Source organism: Rutilus rutilus (genome assembly GCF_951802725.1).
Source record: "Rutilus rutilus genome assembly, chromosome: 4".
Taxonomy (NCBI): domain Eukaryota; kingdom Metazoa; phylum Chordata; class Actinopteri; order Cypriniformes; family Leuciscidae; genus Rutilus; species Rutilus rutilus.
In genome coordinates this window covers 19,719,406-19,740,186 of record NC_140212.1, presented here as the reverse complement: position 1 = coordinate 19,740,186, position 20,781 = coordinate 19,719,406, and the positions used below count along the sequence as shown (strand labels likewise).

The 20,781-nt window shown below is 36.2% G+C and overlaps 1 protein-coding gene across 2 annotated transcripts in view; it reads right to left on the bottom strand.

Annotated features, from left to right (window-relative positions):
• The window catches only part of iqsec3a (IQ motif and Sec7 domain ArfGEF 3a), a 160,957-nt gene that overhangs the window by 11,437 nt on the left and 128,739 nt on the right, over nt 1-20,781 (bottom strand). For both annotated transcript variants that reach the window (XM_084406416.1, XM_084406417.1), the window contains exons 9-13: nt 16,505-16,630; nt 14,217-14,316; nt 11,578-11,739; nt 4,537-4,626; nt 147-193 (exon numbers count right to left, since the gene is read on the bottom strand). In XM_084406416.1, coding sequence (XP_084262542.1) covers nt 147-193; nt 4,537-4,626; nt 11,578-11,739; nt 14,217-14,316; nt 16,505-16,630 — 525 coding nt within the window. The remainder of the gene's footprint in view (nt 1-146; nt 194-4,536; nt 4,627-11,577; nt 11,740-14,216; nt 14,317-16,504; nt 16,631-20,781) is intronic.

The window sequence follows — 20,781 nt, the reverse complement described above, 5'->3', positions numbered from 1 at the left end:
CTCCAGCAGGAACATATGGCTGTTGTAGCTTGTTAATTCCTGTTCACTAACTTAATGTGTTCTATGCGCTGTAAGCTACTGACGCTGTTTGACGGATGCTTCTAGGGGTCTGTAGAGACTTACCTGCGAGAACACTGAGCTCTTACCTCTACTGCATTGTGTCCGCTCTGTGATGTGTTCAATTCCTGTTTGCCTGTGAGAAAAGAAATCCAGGTCAGACTAAAGATTAAGGAATGGTTGGATACATACAGTACAAGATGATAGTTTGAGTAAATATGCTTGGAATTAGGTTTAATCACTACAACAGAATGTTCGTCTGGATATTTTTTCTTATTCTACAACAACATTGTTGTTTGAATTATTTAAAATACTATTTAAAGCAGCATGAATTTAACAAACAAATGCTATATTTATCAGTGGTGGTTCACTGTGCCACTTAAAGGTATAGCGGAGGATTTTTTACTTCCGGGTGGATCACCTATACTATTGGTCCTCCTAATTGTCAATCATTCTGGTGAATCAATCAAACTTATTCAAAAAGCGGAGAGGGCGGGTCTTATCTAAAATTCGGAAAGATCCTCCGCTATACCTTTAAGTATATATTCTGCCCCAAATTATTATAATTAATAAATTGTTAGTTGAGTTTTTTGTTTTTGTTTTGGAATTCTTATTAAATCTTCTAAACTATGATTCTCACTACTGTAATACAGTCAAAAATGACCAAAATACAATTATTTAAATAAGTATAAATAGTTCTAAGTACTTTGCAATTTAAATATCTCTATTTATTTAAATCACACAAAAAATGGAATAAGTACTTTATTGTCTTCTTTTTCATTTTTTCTTTTTTTAATATGTCAAATCAAGTCACCTTTATTTATACAGTGCTTTATATAAAAAAAGAAAAATATATTCAATGATTCAAACATGTAATTTCGGCTGTACAGCAGCTCTAAAAGAAAAATGTGTAATTGTTCATTTATAGTCAGTTCAGTATTTGAATTAGTTCCGTTGAAAAGATCATCAAATATTAAATTTGTTCATTTCACCTATAGAGCAGTTCTGCAGAAAACAGTGATGTCATCATCAAGCTCAGTTCAGTCCTCATCCAATAGTGTCATCGCAGTCAAATCAATAATATTAAGAGAAATATAATTTCTTTATTTTGATTTTTGTAGTGAATTATACCTGGTGTTTTTTTTAGATTCACCCAAATATTGGTCGGCTGAAGATTTGTCCAAACATTGATCCAAAAACTGGACTGCAGTCTGGAGGCTGGTTCAGTAGACTGTATTTTTGTTTGACTTTTGAGGGGTGTTTTAGGTTTCAATACACTACTGTATTGAAACTCACATCAATAATACAACCCTAGACAAAATCACACTAGGCGCGTTTCCATTACAGATTTGCGCAAAACTTTTGCGATTTTTTTTTTAAATGTCGACAAAAAACGATTGCGAAATGACAGCGTTTCCATTGACCGATGTATATCCCAGCCACTGCACTAGCCATTATTATTAATCGAAGGAGATGTATGAGTGTTTTCCAAGCATTAATAGTAAGGAACGACCCTTATTATACTTGTGAGCGGCACATATGAGGTGTTTCTGGGTGTTTCTCCCTCATATCTGCTTCGAGGTCTTGATTGTGGCATTTATTTGAGGTATAGAATCCATTATTCCTGTAATTATTTCGTCTTATATGAATTTAATAAAGAACTCTGTCTCGTATTCTGTCCAAACATACCGCGTCATCTACGTCAGGTGACCTGTAAATGCGCAAAAACTGTTTCCATTACAGTTTTGCGAAATATTTCTTTTTCGAATTGCCTGAAAAACCACCTCATGCGAGCGTAAAAACGTTTTTGCGATAAATGGGAGTTTTTGCGAAATGTACGTGTTTCCATTGGGCGTATTTTCAATTCGCAATTTCAATTTGCGCAATTTGAAGGGTAATGGAAACGCGGCTACTGTCTCTCTATTGCTTACAGTAAAAAAGCACAGATGTAGAATGCATGTAATCATCCTGTCTCCATCTAAAAAAAACCTCTCGAACTCTGTTCCATAACCTAACTAACTCACTTTTACCTCATCTACTGTCTAGGCAGAGCCGAACTGGGGCATTCATAATTCTTAAGGGCGCCATCTTGGGGGGTGGTTGTTCAGTTGGGTCCCCCTCGGTTAAAATCACGTTCCAGGGGTGCATGTCGGAGGGGAGGAAGGAACCGCTTCCACAATAGCGCTAACAGATGTATCGCTTTTATTTTGTTTTCATTTTTTATTTAAAATATTCACAAACTTGTGAATTATATCATGAACTATCTATGGAAGCTTGTTTCCGCCACAGAATAAAACATTTTAAGAGATAATTGCGACTTTTTATCTCACAATTGCGAGTTTACATCTCGCAATTCTGACTTTATTTCTCAGAATTTTGAGATATAAAGTCAGAATTGCGTGAAATAAAGTCGCAATTGCGTGTTATAAAGTCAGAATTGCGAGATATAAAGTCAGAATTGCGTGAAATAAAGTCGCAATTGCGTGTTATAAAGTCAGAATTGCGAGATATAAAGTCAGAATTGCGTGAAATAAAGTCGCAATTGCGTGTTATAAAGTCAGAATTGAGAGATATAAAGTCAGAATTGCGTGAAATAAAGTCGCAATTGCGTGTTATAAAGTCAGAATTGCGAGATATAAAGTCAGAATTGCGTGAAATAAAGTCGCAATTGCGTCTTATAAAGTCAGAATTCTGACTTTTTTTCTCGCAATTGCGACTTTACATCACGCAATTCTGACTTTATAATACGCAATTGGGAGATTTAAAGTCAGAATTGTGAGATAAACTATTCTGAGGTAAAAAAAAGAAAAAAGTCCGTCTTTTTTTTTTTTTTTAGAATTGGACTTTATATCTCACAATTGTGAGTTTATATCTCACAATTCTGAGAAAAGATGTCAGAATTGCGAGATATAAACTCGCAATTGCGTGTTATAAAGTCAGAATTGCGTGATATAAAGTCACAATTGCGAGAAAAAAAGTCAGAATTCTGACTTTATAAGACGCAATTGCGACTTTATTTCACGCAATTCTGACTTTATATCTCGAAATTCTGACTTTATAACACGCAATTGCGACTTTATTTCACGCAATTCTGACTTTATAAGACACAATTGCGACTTTATTTCACGTAATTCTGACTTTGTATCTCGCAATTTTGAGAAATAAAGTCAGAATTGCGAGATGTAAACTCGCAATTGTGAGATAAAAAGTCGCAATTATCATTTAATTTTTTTTATTTTGTGGCGGAAACAAGCTTCCATAACTATCTGATATAATTCAGATTGTCAAAAACATGTAAGTGAATGTGTTTTGTAGTTCAAACTTCTTTATAATGATCATGTTGATCTGTAACGTGCGATGGGCATCCGCCATATTTGATTGTGCTGCAATTCAATCGGATCTGTTAAATTTACATCACGTTAATTCATCCACTGCTCCCGAAATACATAAAAGTATGTGCCCGGAGAACTGGATGAAGAATAGAGTGAACTTTATAGTCTGATATAAATAACACACTTCGTTAAATTATGATTGAAAGGATTATTGTTGCTGCTTTCATAGACTTCAGTGTGTATTTAACAAACTATGCTGGTACTTATGTGTATTTAAATGTCTGAAACATAAAATAAACATGTGGTTGAAAACCCTGAATGGTTGTGATATGAAAAGCGGTGAGCGCGAAAACACATTTGAATTTTGCAGTTGATCACGTGACACACTGCATTTTCTAATCACACTGTTGTGATCGTACGCGTTAAATCGTTAAATCGTTAAATCGATCATGTTTCGGAGGTGGGGGTCAAATTAAAACTGAGGGGGCACAAATCAGATCTGAGGGGGCAATGTCCCTCCGTGGTGCCGGGCCTGTGTCTAAGTAAGCTAGCGTCTAAAGCATTAATCTAACTAATGGAACTTTTAAGTGACCAATCTGAAACACTGTAAACAGACAGCAACTTTGTACAGCAAACAAATAGTGTGTGCACAAGAGTTTGCCGTCAGCAAGTTGCTAGGCTAATGAAGCCTTGTAAGCATATGCAAACAGTGCACACAAATATTGGGTAAAATATTCCATTTCTGAGCTAATTTTGGTCATGCTTTTGAGTTTGGGATGAAATGCTAGTATATTCATTTAATCCTTCATGCATATTTAATGATTTTATCCGCTATCTTATCGCAGTGGTTTCTGGGATTGCTTTATCTGCAGAGAATACATTTGATTCTGATTTAAAATTACACCAAAATAGGGTATCTCAGAAAGCAGCATATTTCTGGTCTCTGTGATGCCTGGGGGGAACAATATTGTCTGGAACTGAATTTTATTTTATTTTTTCTCTCTCTTTTTCTTTTGAGTTTTGATGATATTTTAAATGTACAGCACACACTGTGAATCTTGCTAGGTAATACCTGAAAAGATGTTGAATGCAAATGGTAAGAAATACAGCAGATAAATGTGTGTCAGTGTTGTTTGTTGTAAATTACCTGGAGAACCTTGTCTTCCCTTCAACTCAAGTTGAGTCCCGTTGTTTTTGATGGAGTGAGTTTTGGCTCCCTGTTGTTTCTCCAACTCCCCTAAAAAGACAGTGAAAAGAGACAAGGCGAGTTGTAAGTCCATGCCAGAAACACATACATACACACACTCTCTATACGGACCAACAAAGGCACAAAACAGCTAAACACATACAACAATTTGCTCACATGCTCTAAACCTTGAGCCGTCTGGCCCTAAACAGCAGAGCTCCAATTCACCATACTTACACCCAGGGCTTGATGATAATTGCCTGTCATTTCTAATCAGGCTACAAAAGAGTTTTTCCCTTCTCCGACAGAATTGTAAGAAAGCTCTGGCTCTACATTAGGACTTTTTAAAGGGAAATATGCCCTCTGATTTAATGAAACCATTAGAAAGGAATAAGCCTCGACAAAACCTGTGAGTGCACAAAGAATAGCTGACAACAAATCATCTGGATACTATGTACATAGTTAAACATATTTATTACCATATACGTTGAAGGATAAAAGGAGAATAGAGAGATTCCTGAGAATAGAGAAGGTATGCAGACAGCAATTGAAAGAAAATACTGTGTATGACAATTAATAATAATAATAATAATAATAATGATGACTTTTTTTAAATCTAGTTTAGGTTTTATGTTGATTTGAGTGGGTTTATATATTTTTTTTTATATACCATTTTCAACAAAAGGTTTCATGTAATTTTTCATAATGATAGTGTAAACAGAGAGTCAAAGTAATATAAGTATGGCTATAAATATTATTGTATTTTTTCAGGTTGATCTATGTGTTTTTGAAAGTCAAAATTAAACTGTCAGTTTAACTGTCAGGTTATGTTCGGTTTAGTTCTTGTCTCGTTCTTCTGTTTCTCTGTGTCTTTCTGTCTAGCTCTTGTGTTCCCCTTCTAAGGGGCTGTTTACACGACACCATTTTCAACTAAAAACGTAAAACTTTTTATGCGTTTTGGCCATTCGTTTACACGACAACGGCGTTTTGGGTGCCTGAAAACGCAAACTTTTGAAAACGAGTTTCAAAGTGGAAGATTTTTAAACCGGTCTCCATGTAAACAACAAAAACGCGAATCTCTGAAGACGATGATGTCATGCACATGCATATTACGTGTTCAGTCTATAGTGTTTCATCGCCATCTAATGGCCTGGAAGCAGAATACAGCGTTTTTAGTCGTTTTCGCGGATCCGTATAAATGGGGATCGTTTTGTCAATGGTGTCGCCTGTACGCGGAAAACTCAAAGGAAAAACGTCTCAGTTTTAAGCATATCTTTGTTGTGTAAATGTACCCTTAGTTTCCTTGGTTACCAATTAGTATCACTTGTATACAATTTAGATGAACAGACGACAACGTTGTCAAAATGATTTCCGTTCTCATGGATCTGCGAAAAGAACTAAAAATGCTGTATTATTCATGCCAGGCCAGTAGTTGGCGATGTCACTCTGTACAGAAACACTACGTGCCTATAGACTGAACACGTAATACGCATGCGCATGACGTCACAATTTTCACAAATTCGCATTTTTGTAGTTTAATGGAGACGACTACGTATCGTTTACAAAAACGTGCACTTTGAAACGTGTTTTCAAAAGTTTGTGTTTTTCAGGCCCCCAAAACGCCGCTGTCGTGTAAATGAATGGCCAAAACACATAAAAAGTTTTCCGTTTTTATTTGAAAAAGGGTGTCGTGTAAACCCCCATGTTTGTGTGGTTTGTTTATCTCCAAAGTATCTTTAGTGATCTTCTGAGTTATTTATTAAAGACTATTTATCCCCTTACTATTCTTTGAGATATTCTCCTTGAAACCTCGGTTTATTTTTGTAGATTTCTGTCATTTTAAAATAGTTAGATTGAGAGAAACTATTGCATAGCAAGAGCTCTAGAATGAAGCCCCATTTGGATAACAGATTACCTGCCTCAAAAGGTTGCCTTTATGTGCTGCGCTAAAATAAAGACAAAGACATGAAATACAAGTAAAAGTATCAATGCACAAGTGGATTTATTCATGCTTTGGTTGTAAAGAGAAGTTCCTTTTATGTGGAAAAGAAAAGATGTGTAGCTGTGTAGATGACAGCTCTCAGTTCAACTACAGCTGTATTCCTGAAAGAGAGTAAAGGTGCTTATCTCTCTGTTCTCAGTGAAACTGCTGACACAGATACAAAACGGCACAAGACTTTCCATGGACCCTTGCTCTCTCTAGCACAGGATGTAATGAAAACCAACTGGCCTCAGCAGAATACATGCTTTGATGTCCAGTGGCACTCAGCCCCTTTCTCTTTCTCTCTCTTTCTCTTTTTGTCTTTCTACCTCATGGAAACCAAAAGACATTTCTCTGTTCCTGCTTCCCTATCTTTCCTCCTCAATTCCTTCAGATAATATTTGAAAGCCTGACTGAAATGTACAAACGAAATATTTTTTTTATTATGGAATATCAAAACAGCGAGATTCCTAAAGGACAAACGCACAGGGAAAGCAAATATATACACAGAATTTTTTTCAAAAATGTTGCACAAATAAACAGTAGAAGAGCCAAGACCGCAAAATGAGGATAAATAAATACATACATAAATGTGTCGCTGTTACGGTTATCTTATGTGTTTGTTTCTGTTTAGGCTGGGTTTTGTCTATGTTTAGTTCGGTTTCTTTTGTTGGTTTCTGGAGTTTCTTTGCTTTGCTCATTGTTTGATTATCAGTCACACCTGTTGCTTGTTCCCTTGATTGGTTTGAGTTTGTACTTAAGCCATGTGTTTCAGTTCAGTTCTTGGTCTGTTCACATCTGTGTGTTTGATGGTTGTTCTGTTCATAAGTTATTTGTGAGAAATTCTGAGTATTGTTGAACCTTGTTATTATATCTGTACTGCTGCCTTAAATCCATCTCTTTATTTCACCTGCTGCAACTCTTTTTGCAACTTAAAACTTAAAATATTAAGTACTAAAACTTGTGATATTAAGTTTATACCAAACTTTGAATGGTAGTGTATGTAAATATTTATTAAGGAACTATATGTAAAATAATATTTAATATTAGACCTTTTTTAATATGGAATAATATATAACACTGACGAAGGCACGCGCCGAAACGCGTCTGTGCAAATAAAAAATATATTGAAGCATAGTGCGGCCTCTCTCCCACTTTATATAATATATAAAACTAAAATAATATATAATTTTAATGTATATGCAATTTATATATTTTTTTGTGTTGAAACATACAGAAGTAATGAGACACTCTTACTTAAAATATAAATGTGTGTATCAACGTCATTTTGCCATATATTTGTCACAATTATGTTCTGTTTGGTTAAAGCAGCACTCAGTAGCTTCGGGATTTCTACGCTGTATTCTCGCTTTTTGCTTGCAGGTTTCTCTCTAGAGCTTCCCCACAGCTTCGGAATAGATATTTGACAACACTGTTGTAAAAACTCGTTGGTGATTCTCAGACACCAGAGGCTAGTAGATCAACGACATCAAAGCAGATGGGACATTCTTTAAAACGTCTTCTTCATTCGGGTTCGAACAGCGTGAGGGAGCGCAATAATGACGGCATTTTAGCAGATTTCTTTTGGCCGTAAAGCAATTGTTTACATCGCGAGACCTGATATCACGCGATACTTCCTGACGCGGCGGCCGGCTGTTCAGTTAAAGGTGCATTGCGCGAGAGTCTGAGTTTTCGCAGAACTACGCCCCCTCTGGCGGCAAGCGAAACTGCAACCAGAGGTGTGCACGCTCACGGACCACACGCACACGCACGCTTGCACGAGCTCGAGCTGGTCATAACCCAAGGAGCATCAGCCGCACAAATCTTTTGTTTACAATCATAATGTCTTCAGAGGTAATAAAGTTTTAAATCGGCAAGTAATTTAAAATATGTGAAAGGAAAGGCAATTGAGTAAATAACACACTTATGTGTGAGGGAAAAAATGGGGGTAGTAGAAAACTTCGTTTTTTATTCCCATCTATCTCCATGTTGAACTGTGTTATGTGTTTACTGTATCCACTTATGACTATTATTATGGAAACACGTTCATGAACAATATAAGTTATAACTTTGTAAAAGCTCAAAATTGTAATCATGATACCATACCATACACAGTCGGTCAACAAAGTACACCCAAATGTCTCAAGGTAATAAACAATCAAGTGGCACTATGACGTTACCATAAAAGCCAAACAGGCTAATCCGCCGAAGATTTGCGGGGGTTTAGCCTGTTTTATTGATCAGCTAAGTAGCATATTCCAATAGCAATACATCGTAATTAAGCAGTAATTTGCTCAAAATTTGTGTCTAAGTATCTAACTTATATATCAGCATTTTATATCACAATCATTCTGAACCTGATCACTGACAATGGTAAGTTAGTAAAACCTATTCCGATTGTACATTTATCTAGCTTACGCTAAAGCATTACACATTTTTTGGATCGTCATTTATTGTCATTATTGGCCGTATCAGACATTAGAGAATGGGATATATCTTACCTTTTTATCAAGAAAAAATCCAACTGAGGATCCCGTTTGAGCCCTAGAGCAGACCGGAGATCTCTCCATTTGTTGAAAGCCTTCCCTATGTTTACTCTCGTCTTACCCCGACGCCTGTCTGACTCCAATTTGGACCTTTTGGTTGCACTAGACAAAAGTTCTCTTTTTTTTTTATCTTACGTGGAGTTTGCGTTGGTGTTTGAAATGAACTACAAGCCGGTCTCTTAGAATCCATTTTCTACGGAGAATGGCGGCGTCGGCGCATACACAATCACAAACCTGCCAGACATATGAGCGTGCCGTGAACGCGCATGACGTCACGCCCAGTCTCAGATTCCGACCCGAATCCCTCTTATTTATTTTACTGTACAGGATTATAGAGGCAATCGCAGTGATCAGAGAAGGGCTCAGTCAGCCCATCAGGCAATTGTTTAAGCATGTATGGGTTAGAAAACGGGTATTTTTAACATGAAAAGTTGCGCAATGCACCTTTAAGGTAAAAAAGTTACTTAGTTCACCTTTAATTCCTGTCATTTCTGTTAGTCTCTATGGTTACTAATTAGTTAATTCTTGTCCAGATGTTTCCATTTAGTTCCCTCATGTTCCTTGTGTATAAATACTTCCTGTTTGGTTCAGTTTGCTTTCGGTCATTGTCTATGTTTAAGGCGAGACACGTTTTTTTTTTTTTACTGGTCAATTTTGAGATTTTGGGATATTTGTCTTCAATACATGTCTTCTTTCAGACTTGTGTTGAAAAAAAGTCCGAAATACACATTTAGATCTTTATTTTATTACACTTTGTCTGTTTGCGTCTGTAGATTTCTCATAAATTCAACAAAAGTTCGTGTTCTAAATCAACATGCTGCTCCGCGATCTCTGCCGTCAGCCTATCACATGCACCGTTAGGAAGCTCTCTCTCTTGTGTACAATCCTGTCGGATCCAAATATGGTCATTTCCTTTTTATCAGCAACCAATCGTGAAAGTAAAAGGGCTGAATGCGCAATCTCATTGGCTGATGAAAAATCTTTAAAGCCCGTTTTCTCAAAATGACTTTTCTCTCATACTCCAAGTCCGAAATCTCCACTTCAGTAGCACCTATATACACCAAACTTTCCAGACTTGTACCTACTTATATTATGAAGACATTTACAGAGGGATTTGTAAATATATTATTCCTAGCCTGATTTATATAATATTTTATTCCACAAAACATGGCGAAAATCATTTTTTTAAGGCTATTGACAGTATTTTCTGATTTACAGGATAACAAAAGTAGATATCCATAAATCCCTCTATAATTTTTTTCCCATTTAATATGTGAACACAATGAAAAAATAATTTTTAACCTGGCTTTATCCAATACTCAGATATCGTTTTTTTATGCAAATTAGTGCATATTTGATTCGATATTGCCTGATTTGCATATTTAAACATTAAATTACAGAAAACTTGTAATACATTTTTTTTCTCATCTTAATTTAGGTAATCAACTGGGAAAGTTTCATGGTGATATCTGCTAGTTAAAAAATTTATCCTATTCACCTGTAGTGTCTCGCCTTAAGTGGTTGTGTTAATATTATTCTCCAGCTAACTCCTGTGTTTCTGTCAGTGGATTTAATAAAGACTGTGGTGTTTATTCTCCTTCGTCGTGCGATGTGTCTACACAGCCAGATCATAACAGTACTGTATGTTTAAATTACTTAAGTTTGTCAGGTAAAACATAAGCTCCTTAATGTAATATTTAGTTAATTTCAAGTTTAATGGTGTAATGCTAAAATATTTGAAAGTGCATAAATTGTTGCATCCTTAGCAACTTTCCTGTAGCTCAAACCGTAATGCATGGCATTAGCAACACCAAAGTCATGGGTTTGATTCCCAGGGAAGGCATGAACTGTATGCTTTAAATGCATTTCAAGTTGCTTTAGATAAAAGGGTGTGTCAAAAGAAAAAAACGTAAATGTAAACGCCCTGGAAACCACTTACAGGGAAACTCTAGCATTGTGGTGGAGAGATTTGCATAGAGCCACTCACATTTTCTTCTGGACATTTAGTTTTATTAATCATAAGTGTCTCAGCATCTGTTTCACTGCTGCAAACAACTGGGTTTCTTCTGTTAACCCAGCAAATGGACAGCATTATCCAGTGTTACCATGGGAACACTGTGCAGTATTCAAGAGAAGACTGTTGATTCACATCACGAAGCAAGAAAAAATGAAAAAGTATTTACTGACTTGATTGATTAATAGCCTCAGTCAAAAGAGTCCACCCACAAGTCTATGATACAAGACAGACTTACCTTGAAGGAAGGACCTGAGCTATAGGCACGAGGCCTATGGCTCAGGTCCTTCCTTCAAGGTAAGTCTGTCTATAAAGACAAGGGTTTTGTCAGTCAGAGGGAAACCATTTGCTTAGAAATGTAACGACTTTTCCTAAACAAGCCCAAAATGATGTGGAATGAGGTACACATTAAAATTCTCTCGCGCACATGCACTTGATATTTTGACACACAGCCCACTCACATTCAATACGTATCTGTTCCATCTCTGACACCTCGGCGATGGACTCCTTCAGGTCCTCTACGAACTTGAGGAGCTCCTCTGCGCTCTGAGCACAGAAATTCAACACCTGCTTCTTATCAGAACCCGAACACGGAGACACAATAGTGATGGCGTGAGGATAGACTGAAAAACAATGAGAGAAAAAAAGAGGCATTATATTAGCAAAAATGTAGGCTGTTATTCACTGACAATCTTAATCTAGAACGTGTGTACATCCAGATTCAAAAATGCTTCATCAATGTCAATGAAAACAGTACAGTGTAAATAGATCTCCTGTGTTTTATCCTTTAAGGATACTTTTTGGTGCGTTTTTGCACTTTTTGGAGCTTTAAAAAAAGATATGGTCACAAACTGGTACCAAAGAACAGTTTGAAGATTCTTAAAAAAATTCTACTTTTATGTCTCACGCAAGAAAGAAAGTCATACATTTGATCATTTTAAAATGACGAGAAGGTGAGTGAATAATCACAGAATCGAACTGTTCCTTAATCATCTGAGAACCAAAACAAAAAACTTTTAGCCACTTTTGAGGAGTTTTTTGACCAGGATTTGAGGCTGGTGACATTTACCCTTGAGAGCAAGTGAGCAACTCAACATATTCACACTGTAAATATATATATATTATCAATAAGTTATAATATGTTTTACATTGCTTTAACTCATCAAAATAAGTTAAGTAATTTCCAACTTTTCTTTAGAAGTTATACAAGATTCAAATAATGTTTTAAGTCAGTTTAATGCGATTTAAGTTGAAATGACTTAAACATCCAAGTTGATTGTACTTAAAAATTTAAGACAGCAACTTTTTCTTTTTTTTAGAGTGCATGGGTTAATGCTTCTTTTTTAAATCAATTGTTATTGGTTATTTTAATAATTTCCATAACCTTCATCATGAAATTGGCAAGATTTTAGAAAGAATTACCTACAACAGTAACTTAAAACACTGCCTAAATAGTTAGTTGGCTATATTAGATAATATTCACGAATAGCCCACACAACCCAAGTGATGTTAGCATAACCATCAGTTGATTAAAGATGTCAGAATGATGTTTTGTTAAGCATCAGATATGTTCTGACTGGCTTGGAAACTTCTTTTGTCATTGCAGGTTAAGAAATGCCATTATAATGCATTTATAACACATTAATAACACTTTTATAATACCATTTCTGATTTCTTGCACTTTTAGCACTTATAACCATTATAAACTCCATCACTACAGTGACTGGCCACTCAGCAATCATTCTATGTCTTTTATTGTCTGAGGTTGTGGCTGAAAACATGTTTGTTTACTTGTTGATTTACTCATTTGTGTCTCTCCTATCACATCCAGTCTCTTCAGTCAATCATTACAGATTCGAGAGGGGGGAAATATGAGCGTGAGCCATAACACTCACATCTCGCTTAATTACAGCCCAGCTGCCATGAATGTTTGTGTGTGTGTGTGTGAGAGAAAGCAAAAGAGTGGGAGGAAGACAGAAATGCTTGTGGCCACCTTAATTGGAAAATGAGAGGGTGCCTGTCATCTTCATTTATCATGTGGTATTCTTTTTGTTGGAAGTAAATCAGTGAAGTGGGCGTTTGAAAGGCACATAATTGTCTGGATCTTGCATGAAGTTTTTCTTCACTCCATAGTGACCAGGTTACTTACACTGCCCTACAAAGCAAAAAAAAAAAAAAAAAAAAAACAGTCCTACACAATTCTAAAACTGAGGGGAAAAATGCTTTTAAATTGAATTTTGATCGTATAACAATATTCTCCGAATCTGAATATTGTTGAGACAAAAGGTCCAAATGGAAGAGTTCCGGTGAGTTTGCACGTTTTTCCATATCTTTTGATATATTATACTTACTACATATGACATTATCTACTATATTATAATTATATAGTATAATATAATACATTGCGTTATTAGTGTAACATTTTGAGTGAAAGTTGAAATGAATGTCCATGAATGACATAAAATTGTATTTAGCTTTAGATGAAACAGATGAACATTAATCTGACAACCTTTTATTATGTTGGTTGTTGTACATATCATGGCAGTTCGGAAATGAAATGTAAGGTAAGTGACACCAAAAGGTAAATGCTCTATAACATTTGAAAATAACGTACCATGTACATTAAACCCTACCCTAAACCTTACCGTTACTGTTAACATAAGCAAATGTGAGATTCAAAAACACATTTGCTGAAGCAGCAATGCCATTTAGCTTGCTTCTACAAGTCTTTGAGCTGTTTTATTGTGATTTGTTTTTAAAGCGACTTTAAAGCGACGTGCAATGCTGTACCAGGTGAGCTTTCGAGCAAGTTTACTACACCGGAAAACCCATTCATACTGTGTGGAGCTGTTTTTTTATGCAAATGTCAGAATATATTAGTTTACAAATCATGCACTATGGTAAAAGTGTTTTGATGTCATATAGTATAGTGGGAACCACACGAAAATAAGTCTTAATTAATCAGTAATCTGCCCTGTAACCATAATTTATATGAAAAGGAATAAAAGTTGTGGCCCAAGTAGTTTTGCAAAAATGTAGGTAGAGGCACGTTTTACCAATGAGCCTGGCTGGATTAACCACATGAGCTGTAGGATCTTACATTCATTCTCAAACAGGTGGAACTGCATGCCCAGTAACCCTGTGGCCTTGCAGAAGGTGTAGGCAGCAGAACTCTTCTTCTTTGGACACAATTTCAATATCTGTGAAGGAAAGAGATAGAGATGTTAATTAGGTTCACTATCAAAAAGTGTACAAGGCCCCGATATACTTCAAGCGAAATCAAAGATGTGACGTCATTTCAAACAAAATTAGGCCAAGACGAACTTTGTTTGGAGTTCAATTTGGGAGTTTGAAACAGTTTGCCAAAACGAACTTTCTGGAAAGGTTCGCTCCATCTGGTAAAATCCTTTGGACTGCCATTAGTCCGTGCCGATTACATAACAGTTAGGAGGCTCCTCAAGAAAAAAACACATATATCTTTCTACAGTAATTCAAATTAGTGGTCATACTTTAGTTTAGGGTCCAATTCTCACTATTAATGAACTATTAACTATGAATTTTGCCTCAATAAACTCCTAATTACTGCTTATTAATATTTAGGCATTAATAGTGGCGTTCGCACCGGAGGAACCTTTTCATAGTTCCTAGAACTATTGGCGGAAGTACCCGGATTTTGGCGTGTTGGTACTGTAGGAACTAGGAACGATTTTAGTTCTAGGAACTCCTTTTGGAGGAACTAATTGAGCTCCTACTTCAGATTAGTGTCTAACCCAGCACAATAGGAACTACCAGTGACTTTAGTGTACGCTGATTGGCTGAACACACACGAAAAACCAGCACCAGCCATTTTTAAAAAAGCTATGTAAACACACAGATTATAGCCTATATATTTAATTCAACGGACATGGAAAACAGTGATAGATGGGCCTCTTAACCTTTAAGCTAAAGAGAAAATCCAACGCAACTTTGAGGGGGCCAAGCCAAACATGATTATGTATTTCTGCTCAGCTAGCAACACTGGACATCAACGCTAATGCCTTTTCATATACTGTCTACTTTCTATGTATAACAGTTCTATCCAATAATGTATTAGACAGGACTGTTAGACAGATCGTAAACTAATGAACACGGAGACTGTGTGCTCAGGTTCTGGCGTTCTCAGCACCGTCAAAATAAAAGTCTGCCACGCTGTCAAAATAAAAGTCACAACAACAACCGTGGCTTACGTCACTTCAGAGTTCCTACTGGCGGTGCGAATGCAATCAGGAAAACATTCCTAAGGGAACCATTAGTTCTCAGGGAACCACCCTGGTGGCTAGTTCCTATAACTAAGTTCCTAGAACTACCAGATGCGAAAAGCCCCTTATATGAGCTTTATAAGTAATAATAAACAGCCAATTTCCTAGTAATATGCAAGTTAATAAACAACTAGATCATAGGGAGAATTAGACCCTAAACTAAAGCGTTACCAAATTTGAATTTTCGACACATTTTAAATTAAAATTATTCATCATGTTTACTAGCTTAATTCAAATTCAATTCAAATCCAGGAATTCTGAATAGTCATTAACCCTGCTATCTATCAAAATCAAAGTCAGTGTTAAGATTGTAAGTGTTTGAGTGCATGTGAGAAATAGAAGGCCACACAGATTAGTGTGGTGTTAAGAGTCTACTTACCAGACTCCCTACTGGTTTACTCACAATACCACAATATTGAACCTATATTTCATTCTGCCACACATCTAAGGGTGGCAGGAGACCCTCTTGAAGGAGAAGAATAATCACTGAGCCAACTCATATCTCAACACAATTAATGCCAAAGCTACTCTGAGCAAAGTTAGAAAAGCAGATATGACAATCAATATTGCCACAAAACTTAATATATAATGGCCTGATATTTTTGGATTTTATATATCTCCTTTTATATTTTAAAAAGTTTTCCCCAGTTTCACCCATGATTGTAATGGGAAAATGTGTTTTGTGGTTTTCTCTTCCCTTTTTTATGGCCAGATTAAAATGAGCTCTTGTAATTATGAGAATAGTTTAATACATTGCTGTGATAGCCTTTCAGTCAGTCTAATGCCCTCCATTAATTATAAAAGACATTTAATCTTTGATTAATTTCAAGGGCTGTACTTTGTGGCTTTGACTAAATTATTTGAGGAGTTGTGGGAGAGTTGATGGAAGATCAAGTTGAGTACATTGCATATAGTTGGATATAGAATTCCACTGTAATTGTGAATAAAATGTAGTAGACCACAAATACATGGAAAATGCATGTCTTATATTTTGTCATCTTCTCTTTTTCCTTGTCATGATTAACAGCAATCAATCAATAAAGGACAAGATTCGAAAAATTCGACATAATGAAATGTGTTTTGTTGTTACCACAAGTAGGTCGTTGAAGAGGAAGACCTCTCTCTGGTGAGCAGCTTGCTTTTGGGCTTTGTTGATGTCAGTCACTTCAAACAGCCGACTGCAGCACACCAGTCTTCTGTGTGGCACTGACAGGACCTGAGAGTGGACACATGTAAAATGACTTCACTAAAAGAGAAGATACATGAGTGAAATTTATTCAATTGTTATATCAAAATACGTCTCTTCATCTCAGCCTTTTTGACTCAAAGACTCAAGATATATCTTTTATTTTGATTTTTTATAATTAATAATAACGTATTAATTTAAGTACTCTTAAATCATGCTGGTGTTTCCCTCATTAAGAACCACTGATATTAAATAATGCTGATATCTATTTCTCAGCTCACAATATTTTAATGGCAGCGGCATTAAAGTGAAAATAGCAGCATTTTCTTAGCAATATGCTATTTACACTAAGTGAAAATAGTGATAGATTCTATTTACACTACATATAAATAGCAGCATTTTTTTCTTTGCAATAAGTATAAATAGTGGTTAGATGCTATTTATACTTATAAATAGTGGCATATACTATTTGCACCTCAGTGTTGTTGCACATTAAACAGTATGCAATAAGAACATAGTGTGAATTATTTATTAAAATTATTAAATGGATGCCACACACCTTCCCCCTACACTATTTCTGCTGTCGAGAATCCAGCGTCTTCCGTAATTTTGTCTGGCCCAACCAAACGTCAGTGGGCAGAGTTAGTGTAAACAGTACATAGACACTCCGTATTGAAGTTTCATGAACAGTCATAGTACATGATTTAGTTAATTGTATTTCTGTCATGACAACACTCTGTGTGTTTTGGCATGGTAATGGATATGTTGAAATGTTTGGTCTTGGTGGAATAGATCTGCTATGCTGCTGCTACTGTTGGTTACTGCTGCTGCAGAGCAAGTAGAGACTTGCTACCGCCAACATACATACGGCACGCTGCTGTGAGCAAGTAAGACATGCTGCTGCTGTACAATATAGTGTACATGAATTATCCGTAGCAGATCTATACCAGGGGGGCAGGGTTTCATAAAATATTGAAGCTTCCCCGGGCGCCGCCATTGATTAGCGGACCATCACCTGCTGTTAGCATTCCATTGACTCCCATTCATTTTGGCGTCACTTTGACAGCGAATAACTTTACATCTGAGGCGTTTAAAGACTCCATTTGTCCATTATTTATTTCGAAAGAAACACGACAATGTATAAAAGGCTCCATTACCTTGTATCTTATGGCCCCGTAGAAGCCGTTTTTGTAAAAATAGGCTAACGATTGCGTCATAACCACGCGACTCTCTGTCGCACAGTAGAGAAATTACCGTATGGACAGGAGGAGAAGCTCGCGGGCAATCGGGGGGACGTGGAGGCAAAATGACAAAATAATTAATCAGAATACTTAGCAAAAGTTGCTCCTGCTCCTAGCTCATGGACACCTCCTACTCACACTCTCCGTCTCTGCAAGTTTCGGAAGGGAATGATTCAGATTTCTCTTGGCACAGCTACTAGAAGACAGACGGGTTGCTCACGTCACATCCACGTCGTCAAGCTCAGTTTGAGTCTGCGCAGTACGCTCAGCCATCAGGAAGTGAGAGCTTCTAATTGACTTTACTTTTCTCCGTTGAAACCTATGGGGTCGGTGTGTCCAGTTTATATACTGTCTATGATCTATACATGTGGAGCTGGGGAAGGAGGAGGGTTTCTACTGGCAAATGCTAACCAAGTATTTGAAGGTTGAGCAGCGAGCTCATTGGCTACTGATACAGCAGGAACCAATCAGCTATGCCCTATAGAGAACGATGTAATTGAGTTAATGACCCAATCAGCCTGCGCCATCTAGAGTTTCATGACAGAACTTTGTATTTTAGCAAACATATTAGCTGGTTTCCAATAGCGGTGATCCAATGAGCTGCCTTACTATCTTGCTACATGGCAGCACCTAAAGTCTGAAACAAACAAACAATCAAACAAATAAAAAAAGTAATAAAAAAAATAAAAAAAACATTCGACACCTCAAGTGGGAGGCTTGATTTTCAAGTGATTAGCATTATGCTAAGCTAACAACAAAATAGATTGGTCTAACAGGCATAAAAGTAAAGAGCAAACAGAATTTAACAAAAATAATTAGTTCATATTTTATAAAGGAGCATAATTTATTTTTTATTAAATTGTTTCGCAGCTTTCTGGAATAGTGGGAATATGCCAGTGATGTCTTGGTAGGCAGTTTTTTTTTTTTTAACAGAGTTTGTTATTCTGTGTAAATGTCGACCACGTTAATCATGACTATTATATAAATGTTATTTAGGACCTCCTGGCAAAAACAGTGACATTGCATTTGATGCACTTTCACATCATAGCAAGCAAAAAAGTTCTAGGACAACATCAGAATCAGCAGGTATGCTCCACATTTGCCCCTCTGCAAACTTGGGACATGACCTGCAAAAACCCCAACGACAGCAAAACCAGAAAAGCCCAACCATGGAGAGGTTGGGAAAAGAAGAGAGAGGTGATGAATGAGATGTGAGGGGAAGAGAGAGACCAGAGAGCGTCAGCAACATCTTTATCAACTCTAAGAAGAAGTAAGGGTATGATTACAGGACAGAACTCGATTTCCACACGTCATTTGGGTCAGTTGAATTCTGCGCAAACTGCGGCAGAAATCAAATTAGCTATGACAATACAATAAAAAAGCCTAGTGAAGTATGACATATAAGAAGATTATCACAAGCTATTTGATACAGAAATCAGACTTGTGAAAACAGGAGATTGCAACATTAATAGAAAGTATAAGGAGACTTCAATTATTACGTTTACCAAACTGTGGGCCGGAAGTTTCATGAAAATGCAAAGGTTTCATATTTAAGACATTGACATTTTATAGACCTTATTCACAGCAGCGGCATCTTTGATTTTTTAACGGGAATGAAAGCGACAAACAAACATCTCTTCAGTGGGTTGTACTGTTATTTAATGTGTTTTTGGATTGTTTTGCTGCCGAAACACTGGAATAATATCGTTCCAGGAAATTTCAGTATACAAAAAACTCCAGACAAAATGAGCTGTGGAAAATGATAAGAGATCTATGAGCTTTTTACAGCTTTTTACAGCAGATGCCATTGAAAACATGGAAAGTCTATCCCTCACCGCCTCGCTTTCAAACCTGTCATGGTGCTACTCTGAATAAGGTAATATTTCATATTTCATATATGAATATTTTATGGATCCTGATACTTTCACTGCAGATCCCATATTATATTATATATATATATATATACAGTATATATATATATATATATATATATATATATATATATATATATATTGTAAAAAATATATATATTTAGCTTATATATAAATTTAAATTTAATTATTCCATATTTCTTGGAGGGCTGCAGGATTAAATCATTCACAATTAATTATATATTATATTGAGCAGTAGTGTTTCTCCATAAGGATTTTAAGCCCAAAATCTCAGCGGCAGAAATTGGGTTTATTTAGGGTTGGTTTATTTGCTTATTCTTTAATGAAACATTTTCATCTATGCACACATTCTCAAAAAACAAAAAAACAAACAAAATAACTATTGTCAAAATTATACTATCAAAAATTATACTACCAAATTTATTCTGATAATCCATTCATGCCTAGGAGATGACAATGTCTTATTTAAATCAGTTGTTTTCTGTTTGCTTTTAAGTGTAAGGTGAATAAATATGACTACCGGATATGAGAGAATGAAACATTTTTGTAAGTCAGTTAGAGTTGTGCTGTTGGTGAATGTGAAAGGATTTCAATAAATAAAAGTCCCTGATTTCTACGATCGCTAAGTTGCTAAGCACTAGAGAAAGACTGCATTGCAGCAAATGGAGAACATCTTCAATAGCAGAACCTTGAGAGAGACTGCAACAGAAGATTTCATTCTACATTGCCTTTGCTTAAATACTATAGGAATATGTTTGCCAGAATTAAAAACATATCCAGTAAAAAGATTTCAAATGATCAGTTGCCATGCAATGACTATGATAATGAGCATTAGGGCATGATTTACAACAAACAGAGCATAGTTAAAGGTAGGGTAGGTAATCCTGTTCAGAAACACTTTTTTTTATACTGGGTGAAATGGTCCTTCCATCCTGAGAGTAGTCAATACATTATGTGTTTAGAAAAAGGAATGAAAAAAATCAGACCTCTGTAGCAGCTGCAGGACAGTAAAAACTCTGACCAATCACTGCCATTCGGTGCGAATGTA